Raw genomic sequence first — 14,049 nt, 5'->3', positions numbered from 1 at the left:
CCTTTTCTTTGTTAGGGTTGTTCTCTGACTCTTCTTTCCACCTTAAAGCTCCTATTGTCAAAGTTGAAACTGCAAACGTTATATTTAAAGCAAACAAATAATAAAATATTTTGGCGCGAACCGCCTTTATTGCAATTTTGACATAGGACCTTTAATCTGGGAGCGATTGAGATTATTTTAAGATTGCCCCACAAGCCTAACACAGAAAAGCATAGCTGTCGTGAAATCCAATAAATCAGCAGTTGTGTTATCTTTTTGGTCTTTCTCTTTAAAGAAAGCCTCAACCATATTAGACATATTATTATGATAAATGCGCAACATAACACACAACTCTTTATATAAATTATCAAAGTCTTGACAGATTATGCCAATGTTATGACGTAATAAATCTATTCTCGAAACGAAGTGATTGACACTTCGGTGGTTACTGGCTGCTCGCTGGTCGTGACATATCAATTGTCTGGAACAATTTCAGGGAAACTAGTCTATATATATTGTGCAGCATTGTGGTATGTTACTCAATTGGTGTTACGTGTCCGTTTGTCTCAGTTCTACGTTCTGAGTTCGTTAAAATCGAGACTTTTTCAAAATGAAGATCTTTAATGTCGGATGTACGGTGATGCATGTAAGTTGTCATTCGCTTTCGGATTTTAACTGAATATTTATATTACCGTTATAATAGATTTTTTATTTTTTTTAATATTCCTTTTTTAAATTAATATCATTACATAATTTATGTTGCTTTGCTGTACTGCAACGCCAAGAGTGTGACCCTAGCCTTAGTCTGCGGCAGTCTGTAGCAGTCTGCGTCGATAAGCATCAGTCTGTGTCAACCGGCGATTTGTTACAACTTAAAACAATTCATTAAACGTTTCTTTCGCACACAAAACTTTTATTTTGAAGACCATCACGAATATCCATCCATAGCACACGATATGGAAACTCTTATACCTTTCAAGCCTGGGCGAGACGTAGCTCAGTGGTAAAGCGCTCGCTTGGTGCGCGGTCTCTGTGGGATCGATTCCCGTCGGTGTGCCACTTGGGCTATTTCTCGTCCCAGCCAGTGCATCACAACTGGTTTTTCAAAGGCTGTGGTGTGTGCTATCATGTTTGTGGGGTGGTGCATATAAGACCTACTAACAGAAAAAGGTAGCAGGTTTCTTCTCAAAGACTGAATGTCAAAATATTGCCAAGTTTTTGACATCCCAAGACCGATGATTGGTACATCAATGTGTTCTAGTGGTGCCGTTAAACAAAACAAAAAAAAACAACTTTAAACTATCATCCCCGCGCTCATTTGTTAAAAACAACCTATTATATTGCATGAAATCACCTTGCACATTGCTCATAATTAATTTGCAAAGAGGCTAGTAAAGAACCATGACCTTCCCGTTGGTTGTCCTATATCCGTCTATAGGGTCTATCACTTGTAGAACAACATACCGAGACATTCTGAACCGGTGTTTGTTTGAGAGGAGGTTTGGGAGGCGGGAGGTTGGATTCCATATCATCATAAAATATGTTGTCATTTATAAAGTTCATAAAAGTGGTTAAAGAAATATTTGAAGCAACGATTAATTTATGAGTACTTTATGGATATACGCGGTCTTGCGATTTCGTCGATCAAAAGTAAAACACAGATTTTATTAATCATCGGTTATGTTGAATTCAAATGATTAAGTATTGCTTAGGGGTGATTTGCATCCATGTATACAGCCATGTTAGTAATGTTATGATGATCGAATGCTCCAAATACTATAAATACGTCTCTCTCTCTCTCTCTCTCTCTCTCTCTCTCTCTCTCTCTCTCTCTCTCTCTCTCTCTCTCTCTCTCTCTCTCTCTCTCTCTCTCTCTCTCCCCCTCTCCCTCTCCCTCTCCCTCTCCCTCTCCCTCTCTCTTAAGGTGGCCAAACAGCTATTGTTCAATGGACGGCAGAACATGGCAACCTACGCCCTCTGACTGATTGGCTCACTGCAATGCTCTGTTTTATTTTATGGTACAAAATGATCAAATTACGATTACTATATTAGCCTAGTAATTTGTTGTTATTGTTGTTGTTTGTTGGGTTTTTTTTTTTTTAAATTTATTTATTTATTTATTCAGATCGTTCTCATAACCGTGTCTTTGGCACACAATAACGGAAACGGTAATGGGAACGGAAACGGACATGATAACGGAAACGGACTTGATAACGGCAATGGGAACGGAAACGGACTTGATAACGGAAATGGCTATGAGAACGGAAATGGACTTGATAACGGAAATAGCTATGGGAACGAAAACGGACTTGATAACGGAAATGGCTATGGGAACGGAAACGGACTTGATAACGGAAAGGACAATGGGAACGGAAACGGAAATGACAACGACAACGGGAACGGTAAGAAAACACTTAGAGGTTCTAATAGACCAAATCGTTTCCTGTTGCCGATAATGTTAACGTTTACTAATAAAACTGATATAAGCAGCGTATCAACATACCATATGCAACCTCAAATACACCATTTGTGATCTGTCGTTCACTAGTAGAACCCCATCGTTTATTTATGTAAACAGGGAAGCGTGTGTATGTTTATCTCAAACTTTCACATAAATATCCACACGTAATTACAAACGACGCATATGGTCGCAAATGACATATATGCTATACAGCTTTTATATATTTCTCTAAGTAAAAATATTTTTTTCAGTCGAAAAATATTTTTATTTTACAAATTTCATACAATTGTTTCGAAAAACACTAGACCGGTTACAGAACCTTTTTTAAAATTTATTTGCAGACCATTTGATTTGTCTACTTGTTGTTTTTATTGTTTTTGTTGTTGGTGGTGCTGGTGGTTTTGTTGTCGTTGTTTACCGGCCTCGGTGGCGTCGTGGTTAGGCCATCGGTCTACAGGCTGGTAGGTACTGGGTTCGGACCCCAGTCGAGGCATGGGATTTAGGTGTAAACCACTTGCACCGACCAGTGATCCATAACTGGTTCAACAAAGGCCATGGTTTGTGCTATCCTGCCAGTGGGAAGAGCAAATAAAAGATCCCTTGCTGCTAATCGGAAAGAGTAGCCCATGAAGTGGCGACAGCGGGTTTCCTCTCAAAATATGTGTGGTCCTTAACCATATGTCTGACGCCATATAACCGTAAATAAAATGTGTTGAGTGTGTCGTTAAATAAAACATTTCTTTCTTTCTTTCTTTGTCGTTGTTTTTGTTGTTGTCATTGATGATGTTGGGTTGCTTTTTTGTTGTGTGGATTTTTAGGCAGGTTGTATGGGGGGGGGGGGTCGTTGCCGTTGTTGTTGTTGTCATCGGCATCGTCATCGTTATTGTTGTTTTTGTTGTTGATTCAAATTGAAACATAAAAGCTATTTAATAGAGATGTTTCGCAGCCACACCGTCACTGTTACGGATAATCATAATGGGCCCACTTTACGAAGCCTGTTTCAGACTTACACGCGTGCACCTGTATACATTTATTTACAATGCCTAAACACCTGCGTTTAAGAAAAACAAGCTTCGTAAATTCGGCTTATTAATTACAGCACTAATCGTTTAGATAGTATCGCTGATCGGCACGGTTAGTCACTAAAAGATGTAGGTATGGTTAGTCACTTAAAGATGGAGGTATGATTAGTCACTTAAAGATGGAGGTATGGTTAGTCACTTGAAGATGGACGTATGATTAATCATTTAAAGGTGGAGGTATGGTTAGTCACTTGAATATGTATGTATGGTTAGTCACTTAAAGATGTATGTATGATTAGTCACTTAAAGATGGAGGTATGATTAGTCACTTAAAGATGTAGGTATGATTAGTCACTTTAAGGTGGAGGTATGATTAGTTACTTGAATATGGAGGTATGGTTAATAACTTAAAGATGTATGTATGGTTAGTCACTTGAAGATGTATGTATGGTTAGTCACTTAAAGATGGAGGTATGATTAGTCATTTAAAGATGGAGGTATGGTTAATCACTTAAAGATGTATGTATGGTTAATCACTTAAAGATGTATGTATGATTAGTCACTTAAAGATGTATGTTTGGTTAGTCACTTAAAGATGGAGGTATCATTAGTCACTTGAATATGGAGGTATGGTTAATCACTTAAAGATGTATGTATGGTTAATTACTTAAAGATATATGTATGATTAGTCACTTAAAGATGTATGTATGATTAGTCACTAAAGATGGGGGTATGATTAGTCACTTGAATATGGAGGTATGATTAATCACTTAAAGATGTATGTATGGTTAGTCACTTAAAGATGTAGGTATGATTAGTCACTTAAATATGGAGGTATGATTAGTCACTTAAAGATGGAGGTATGGTTAATGACTTAAAGATGGATGTGTGGTTAGTCACTTAAAGATGGAGGTATGGTTAGTCACTTAAATATGGAGGTATGGTTAATCACTTAAAGATGGAGGTATGATTAGTCACTTAAAGATGGAGGTATGGTTTGTCACTTAAAGATGGAGGTATGGTTGGTCACTTTAAGATGGACGTATTCTCAGAAGTGATATCTAGTGAGGCGGAGATCGGCAAGCTTTCTCATACGCATCCATTGCACTAACTCTCCTGTATTTATATCGAGGAGCGGTAAGTAGCTCAGTGGTAAAGCGCTCACCGTATGGATGGTCGGTCTGGGATCGATCCCCCTCTGTGTGCAATTTTGGACTATTTTTCGTTCCAGCCAGTGCACCACGACTGGTATATCAGAGGCCGTGGTATGTGCTGTTCTGTTTATGGGAAATGGCACATAAAAGATCCCTTGCTACTAATGACAAAATGTAGCAGGTACCAAATGTTTGACATCCAATGATGATTAATAAATCAATGTCTTCTTCGAATCTAGTGGTGTCATTAAACAAAACGATAGGAGTAGGACAATAAACGTACATATGAGCAAGGAACTAGCATTAACGAATATGACATATAGTTACTAAGTAATTATGTTACTATTTAATAAGGTAACACGTCGCTACTTCACCAACCTCTACAAATGTACCAAACAAAATCAGTGAAATTACGTAGAGCTGAACCCCATAAAACATGTCCTGCGTTCAGTTTAAAGTAAGAGCTATAATTCGGCCAACTAAGTGAAAATCACTCAAAATAGCTCCTTAAATTTACTTTCGATGAACCGTTCAAAGTCATGCGCCAAAATTACCTCACGAAATTGCGCAATTTGTTTTAATTTTTGGGACATTTACAAAATCTAATGCACCCCCCCCCCCCCCACCCCCCACCCCACCCCCACCTTTCCTTTCCTGGACGAAGGCGCCGGCGTAAGTCGACACCTGCGCCCATGACAGGCGTGCGCTATAACGGCTTGCTCTGAATTTGCACGCTGAACCCTATGACCTAAACCTTACTGCCAACTTCGTCTTGGATGTGTCTATTAGTAGATCTGAGCAGATTCAACGTTGTCTCGTGTCTAAAAGCCAGGATAAATGCATGCCTGAACATTAACTGGATATAAACGCGAAAGTCAATGATTCCACGAATGTTCACACAAAAAAAAGGTTCTTTGCATAGGGATTGGCATTGACTTGTGTCAGATATTCTGTATAAAATAAATTGAAAAATAAAGTTTTTCCTTTAAATTTTTTTCGAAAAGAATAAATTTGTTGTGGGGAGTTTGTTGGATTTTTGGGGTTTTTTTTTTTTTTTTGGGGGGGGTGTTTTTGGGGGGAAATTGGGGTTCTGTTTAGAACATATTGTGTTATCAATAATATATACATAATATGGTACCCTGGTTTATCAAATATCTACATCCTTGGTGACAAATCAAAAGTTATATAACTCCTCAAAACTAGAGTCCGCTGGACGAAGATCAATGTATGCAAAGATCAAAGTACGGAAATGACTGCGCCCTTTCACCATTTATTGTTTTCTCTTCCATGTCAGTATTATACATTTCATTCTTTAATACCAGTGTCCTAAAACAAGTACTTTATGTACTTTATGTTCATCATCACGAAAACTATATGCAATTGATTTATTTATTTATCTTTTTATTTAGGTAAATGTACAGGCGTGTGTGGCGTCGACACTGAATGCGATGATCGCGATGAATGCCACCTTGATGACGACTGTTGGGAACCTGACGAGGGATGTTTCGGGTTGTGTCCTCGGAAGTGCATCAGATACAACAATAACTGATCGACTGATCGATAACAGACTTTGACCGATATCTAGACGAGATAGGAAACAATTTGAAACAATAAAATGTAAATACGTATATATTCCATATACCGTGGTATGTTGTGTGTGGACGGAAGAGCTGTAGTTCAGTGGCATAATGGAGGTTTTTTTTAAGAAACCATGTTTTAGGGTATATACAATGTTTTATTGTTATTGCTGGTAGATTGGACCTTCCTGAACATATTTCAGCCGGGTGACAAGCTGTCACCCGTGAGCAATTTTTTTTTGACAGCCTAAATTCAAAATGGCCGCCGCGAAATATTGTTTTTGCCATATCTTCGCTAATAATGCACATAGACAGCTTATTTTTGTGGCAAACTGTAGGTTTTCATACGCCAGGAATCCATTTCAATTGACTAAAAAGGCGTGTGATGGTTTTATCATGTCCTTTGTAAGTATTTAATGAAAAATGAAATGCCAGACACCAAAACAATGAAGATATACTGTTCATATAGTTATATTATGTCATTTACAATAGAAGCTCAAACATTACAATGGAGTAAAATTACTCCATTATATATTTATGTTCACTTTTAGTTAAGAACATTGGCCAATGTCATACAGTATTTTTTAATGATCTGATATCAAACTAGTGTCAGTAGGTGTCTTATCAAAACTAGAACAATACAGTATACATACATACATACATACATACATACATACATACATACATATATCATTCATCTCCAGTATCTTCATCATCAACAGTATTTTTAGCAGTTCTTGTACGGTTATTGTTGTAGTCCGTGTTGCCATGACATGCACAGAACATGGGACATGAAAGCTGAGCTGCAGACAACTACATCTGCATGTTGAGCGAGGCCTTGGAGATGAGCACCCACACCTAATCAACTTCAACACATCAACAGGAGCTGGTGAAACATCTGGTGGTTTGGCTACGGGGAGCAGAGTGCCAGATGACTCATCCAGTGACCACCAATAATGTACAGGATTAATAGATGGTGGATCAGCACCAAGAGCAGCTTTCCATATAGCTGTCTGCAGGTGTGCCCTGTACACATATTCCTCAAAAGCCTCGGTTGCTGGCGGAAGGGTTTTCAAGTCTGGAGCTGAACTCAACTTTGGATTGGACATTTTAGATGACCAAACAGTGTACCTCAACGAAGTCATGTCGGTTGATCCCGGTGATCCATAACAAGCAGCAACAAATACGGTAGACTCAGATATCACATCAACCATTTGTAGCTGTAGGTCACCTAGCTTCCCTAGTTGTTTCCCAGATGATAATACCTTCACAACTGTTACTTTGCCGATCCCCCACAGGTAGGCAACAATGTCACAGCCGGAGAGAACATGTGCAGCCAACAGGTATGGAATGATGCCACTATGCTTCTCTGCAGTGGCTTTTATGTCCACTGATGTCCTGCTATGACTGGTTCCAGCCATCACGAGATTACAGGTCAACTGCTGGGTGGTGCAATATACAGCAACAGCACAAACACATCTGTGTCATCAGCTACCACTCTGATGCTGTTAACGTCTGTTGTTGCCAGATGGACAGCTTGCTGGATGGACAGGAGTGGGATCAGGTCCTGTTATCACTAGGATGTTTCCATTCTGTGGCAGTATATCTGCATGGTCTCTGGGGTAGGTACATATGAGTTTGATGAGCTGAACCGTATTTGGTGTGACCGTTAGGATGACCTTCTGGACTGGTAGAGGTGTGCTCAATAACAACTGGTGCTGGCAGCTTTTATACTGTTGTCATAATACTTGTAAAAAAAACAAGGTAGGTATCACACTTTAAACTTGTGCAAGGTAACTGAGCAGATTATGGATATAATCCTGGACAGTTCCATGTGATGGCCAGTTGATCATCCATAACACTGCACATCCGTCCATTATAATGTTCTCTGGGGGATGGAATGTCCTGTCAGATATTTCAACCTGTAACATCTTCTTAAGAGTTGATTTTGACTTGTGTAGCCTCATGTCACCATTATTGTCAAACATGGAGGTGGGTACAGGTACCAGTTCATACTTCAGAACACTCTCTAAATCAATATTCCTCACTTTCTGTAGACCTAAGACCCTGGAATGTATCAGTGTGGTATCATATACAGCACTTGACCAATTTTGATCTGCTTCCTTGATGCTGCCATGGTGATTACCTGCTTTGTCGGGGGCTTGTGAAAACTACCAGGCCAACTCTCTTCGTATTCTCCCATTTGTTGTTTGCCTATCACAACATAGTTATCAGCATTTACACTATCTGGAGCAATCTTACCAGTCACAATGTTGATGAGACCTTTCGGGTGACTGTCTGGTTGGAGAGGATCGATGCACACAGCTAGCTTTTTTAGTATATGTTGTCTATCAGCCACATCAGCCCGTTTCCTATATGACATTTGTTCCTTGTGAGCTGTCGCAGTAATATGGTTATCACCTTCTCTCATTGCTGCTACACCCTTGGTCAGCCGACTACAGATGTGAAGACTAAGAGCCCATCTTTTCAGAGGTGTTGGTTTCAGTGTGATACCTATGATGCCACCAGGTCCATGATCGTACCGCATGAAAGTTGACTATGTACATGTCTCTTTCAGGAGAGCCATCGAGTCTGTGTAACATGTGACATCTTTTGTACCAGTCAGGATGCTACGTAGCAATTCCTTAACTACCATCCGCAAAGCCCGAACATTCTGGTGAACGTTTTTGCCAGAAAACATTTTGTGAACGCCTCCAAAGGCAGCTTTCATTATGTCTTCCAAGCCTGAATCACTCATCAATGTTCCAACTGAGCCAACAAAGTTCATGAGGGTGTGCATGCCACCCAGACATGGGATGAAGTGTGTAAATCTCTCTGGATGCGACCATGTTATGCTAACCACCACTCGATATAGCTGTTGATCATTAGTGAAGATGGTATATGCTTGTCCACAGCTATTAGTCTGTCGCTGTACTTCAACCATAGCTGTAAGCATCGTGTCAGGGTTAGAAGGTATCATATCTACCAAAGGCAAGTACACTACCCTTGTCTTAGGTTTAACAGTATGTCCTTGCTCCCTGGAATGACCTGTATTGAACCCATTAAACTCAGGAATGTTAGGCTCACACACTACAGCTTGCATGAAGGTATAGTCCATGTCCTGGGCCCTCTGTATTGAGATTCGTTGAGAAGCAACTATCCTGAGTGGCAAAGGTGAATGGGTAGACTTCTCAACAGGCATGTCGGGTCTCTGGGGACCATCATATCGTTGCATTGGTATGTCTGGAAGGATGTCTTCTCTCATCTCAGATTTTTGGAGACGTGTGATTGTTTGCCGCTCTGATGTATATGTCATGTATTATTATTATTATTATTATTATTATTATTATTATTCATTGGTATTTTAAGATGTAAGATAAAATGAAAAATAATCTTTCAGAAGTTTTGGAAAGTAGTTAAATCCTTTCATTTGCCATACTGAAGGTCATCTTCAAAATCATGATTATGATTTTGTTTTCGGGCATTTTTTCATATTTTTTTTCACAAATGTACCTGGACACCAATGAAAGTTTTATTATAGACCCTATATAACCATATTATTGTGCTTCTAGCATATGAAAACCTGGTGTTTGCCACAAACATCAGCCCTCTATGTCCATTATTAGCAAAGATATAGCAAAAACCAATGTTTCGTGGCGGCCATTTTGAATTTAGGTTGTAAAACAAATTGCTCAAGGGTGACAGCTTGTCACCCGGCTGAAATATGTTCAGGAAGGTCCAATCTACTAGACACAAAGATAAAACATTGTATATACCCTAAAACATGTTTTTCTGTTCTGCCACTGGAAAACTGGCGGAAGTCGACACCTACGCCCATAACCGGCGTAAATCTCATTAAAACTGACTCTACTGTTCTACCAGTAGATCTAACAGCATTGCGTGGACTCCCATGTCCAGGTGACATTTCATCTATAAATAACAATTTAAAGATCGACCAATTACACTTCGACTTTTATAGCGTTATTCAGGAGCATACAAATTCTAAAAATATCGGGCGAGACTATTTATGCAATAGGCGAACTTGTTGGTCTATTTCAACATTGAAAAAACGGGTAAAAGTGCAGTAATAAACTCTGGATTGTATACTAGTATAAACAGATTTTATGGCTATACCATCACAGTTTTTTCCTCATCTTGAAACGAATTTTATATAACATTTCACCCGAATAATTTTGTATATCCTCGGCAGAATCCCGAATGTGTTCAAATTCTTTTCAAATTACTGGCATGATTTTGCAAGTAATGTTTTGATTGGTCGAATGAAAGGTCAACTGGACATGAGCTCCAACGGGCAGCTGTTAGATCCACATGTCATAGTGGAGCTAATTTTAATTAGATTGGACAGGCGTGTGCTACAACAGTTTGTTCTGAATGTGCACGTTAAAACCTATGACCTGACATTACCTGATGTATGTTGTGTGATTTCTTGTCCCGGCCAGTGCCCCACGACTGGTATATCAAAGGCCGTGGTATTGTGACGACCCTGGATTAGAGGGTGTCCTTGTGAATGGCCATAACTACTAACTATGAAGGCAAAAGATCATCAACAAGATTAAAATTCAACAATCTTTATCCAACAATAACCTCAAATCACATACGCAGTTGAACTGTATGTTCACTGATTCATTTAGTAATAAAATTCACATGAATAATTAAATAAATATGACTAGGTTACTTTCAAGCTATGCAATATACCACAATTCTTAAATTATTTTAAAAGACTGAGTCTTATTCACCTAGGACAGGTAAGTTGCACTATAATAATTATTCCTAATACACTAAGTTCTCAACGTTATAATATATACAGTCTAAATTTTGGATCAAGAACGTCAATAACTGCAAGAATATACACTTCAAATACTTTGTTTGGGTACACAGACCTATTTCCACTGCATAGGCATCTCGCTCTATTCCTCTCTATATAATATGCATTAAACTTTGCCACATAAAAACCACAACACCCGGGGCATACACCTTTTCTGTATTTTTGCTCAAGTCAGTAAAATGTATTTCTTTTTATTCTTAAGACTATCCAGAATTAGAAATCGATTGGTAGCATTTTTTTCAGTCATTTGATCATGGCGGCCATCTTGAAATTCAAAATGGCCATAATTTTGGGATATTTTACATATATTTTGACTCCCAGTTAACATAGAAACACAATTCTTGTGTTTATTTATATTTTTGAGGGCAAATGCCAACTCGCTCGATATATCATTTAAGTCAGTCATTTGGGCATGACAGCCATCTTGAAATTCAAAATTGCTGCCAATTAAATATTCGTATATATATATTTACTCCAGTTTACCCACAACAACAATTTAGGTATCTGCTTACCTTTATGAGTCTCAGTGAATGAAGTTGTGAAAACAAAAATTGTTTTGTCTGACCTAAGGCATCCATCTTGAAATTCAAAATGGCCACCATTTTAATATATTTTTCCATATATCTCCAACTCTCGTTTAACATAGAAACATAATATTTTTAGTCTATATTTAAATTTATGTAGGCCATGAATTTATTGATGACATTTGTTATTAGTCATCCAATTGTGGGCAGCCATCTTGTAATTCCAAAATGGCCACCATTTTCATATATCGTAACGGTCCAGTTAAGGCAGAAGCACAATTATTTTTGTCCTGTACATTTTTATGTTCAAGGAATTTAAAGGGTGACATTTTTATAACCATCCTCCAGTCCCTGAAACGCACGTTAAATTCAAAATGGCAGCTATATGGAGATTTAAAATTGCCACCAATTTTTACATTTTGGCAAATACTTTTCCTCCTAGTCCACATCACATTTTATATAAAAATAATTAAAATATTGCAATTACTAAGTGACTTTCATTTTCTAGATTTTAAACTAATGAAATAGAGGAACAGACCAATTGTAAACTGTAATTCACAATGACACATTAGCAGGGCTTACCCATTTAGTATCCGACTAATTGAATATTGTTTAAATTAGCCACTTTTTAATAATTTCTAAAGAAATATCTTACATACGTGTATCTGAAAATTGACTAAAATTAATTATTTTCCCATTGTGACCCCTGATTAAGCATCTACTTCGTCTGTAATGGCATGTGTATTGCAGCAACCATCACCACTTGTAGAGTTCTGTACATTGCAGGTTGTATTCCTTACAGTTTCATCACCGAACACTTATTGATTTCACAGTTGCCATCTGATCAGTTCTATCACAGCCTCTGGGGCAGCTTGCACCTTCAACCACATTTACAAATATATCCTCCTTGATCCAATGATGCTGGGTGTAGCATGGAATCCTCAGCTAGGATATTTGCTTGGAGATATGCTCTTTGGGTATGCTGTTATTAGATATTTGGCAGTGTTTCCACACTTTGGTTTGATGATGGTGTCTTGAACTTCTATCCTCTCAGAATAGCTGCATCAATTATACAAATGACCCTTGAGCTTAGTACCATGGAGTACTGACCTCTTTGTATGATTCATCAGTAATTCCAAGCTGGCTAAGAGCTTCAGATATAGCCAGTGGAGCTTTCCCGAATACATTCAATAACATTTGTTTGCATATACCATCAATTTGTCCTGTTGTGTCACATCCAGTTACTACATGCAATCCTGGTAATGTTACTTTTCTTTCTGAACCCCAGTTCCATCATCAGTTAAGTTGCATCTTGATCTGGTTTGCGACTTACGTTCTTACCGATAATTAGTGGATCAGTGTGTTGTGATCGTCTCAGGATAATAACTAAGTCACTGTGTCTGGGTGCAAGAAATTCACTTCTAATCCTGTCATGTATATTGTCAGTGAACAGAAGCATTTCCTGCATGCTTTGATTCACTATTAGATGGTTACATGGGTGTAAGATTTATTTTTAACACAATAATATTTATGAAAGATGACATCAGATGTTTCCACTAACCAGGCTACAGATTTTCGAAGCTATCTGAGTACTACGATATCGAAAACTATTGCAGGCCATGAAGTGACAATGACACATGCTTCCTCATACTCGTGAAGTAATCGGGCCAGGCAATGCGGTGGATTTCTGCATCAAAGACACAGACTGTTGGGGTTTTATCATCATTATAATTATATGTAAATCACAACCAGATCAACCTGCAAACATTGTATAATGAACTGTATCCAGAGATAGACTCGGATTACCAGGCCCCGTGCTTATAAAACTTTTAAAGTCCAAACTTTAATAAAGTTCAAACTTTAGTCTTTAACTTAAAGTCTACACTTTATAAAGTTTGAGCCTCTACCCCTGCTTATAAAACTTTTTAAAGTTTCGACTTTATAAAGTCTCATTTGTATTTCGCACAAGCGGCCCAGCGTACACTTCCAGGTTAACCATCGTCTGCTCCTATATTTGAAATTTATTTGTCAATTTTTTTCGAATTTCTGTAATGTCGGAACGACCGGTTCCCCATGTCCAAAAATTAAGAAAGGGAGGTGGGGATGAGTCGCGAAGGGAACAACTGTTAAGGCTTGTCCCGGTAAATCACAAAGTATTGTTCGGCATTTTTAAAGGGCCCGAAAAGGGGCCTACAGCAGCGGGAGGCGAGAGGGACCGCAAATTGTTAATTTCCTCTCAATTGGTAATTCGGCGCGGATCCGGTATTGTTGTAAGAGAGTGTGCACAAAACCCTTAAAGGGTTTTGGGGATCATTTGATTTTTGGTATCTTCCGTAATATATGTTCTTGACCAAACTAGCTTGGGGGGGGGGGGGACTGTAATTGGGTGTGTACACGTTAAAAGCTATTTTGCTTTCCTGTCTTGTTATATATAATTCCATGTTTCATTCAACAAAAATTAATCCTCTTTTCACTCACAAGGGAGA

The 14,049-nt window shown here is 38.4% G+C and overlaps 1 protein-coding gene across 2 annotated transcripts in view; it reads left to right on the top strand.

Annotated features, from left to right (window-relative positions):
* The first annotated feature begins 531 nt into the window (after window positions 1-531).
* The window catches only part of LOC121387955 (protein qua-1-like), a 64,557-nt gene continuing 51,039 nt past the window's right edge, over window positions 532-14,049 (top strand). For both annotated transcript variants that reach the window (XM_041519139.1, XM_041519138.1), the window contains exon 1: window positions 532-625. In XM_041519139.1, the coding sequence (XP_041375073.1) occupies window positions 590-625 (36 nt within the window). In that variant the 5' untranslated portion in view covers window positions 532-589. The remainder of the gene's footprint in view (window positions 626-14,049) is intronic.

This window comes from Gigantopelta aegis, chromosome 14 (assembly GCF_016097555.1).
Source record: "Gigantopelta aegis isolate Gae_Host chromosome 14, Gae_host_genome, whole genome shotgun sequence".
Taxonomy (NCBI): Eukaryota; Metazoa; Mollusca; class Gastropoda; order Neomphalida; family Peltospiridae; genus Gigantopelta; species Gigantopelta aegis.
The sequence above is the reverse complement of the archived record's forward strand: the minus strand, read 5'-3'. Positions and strand labels throughout refer to the sequence as shown.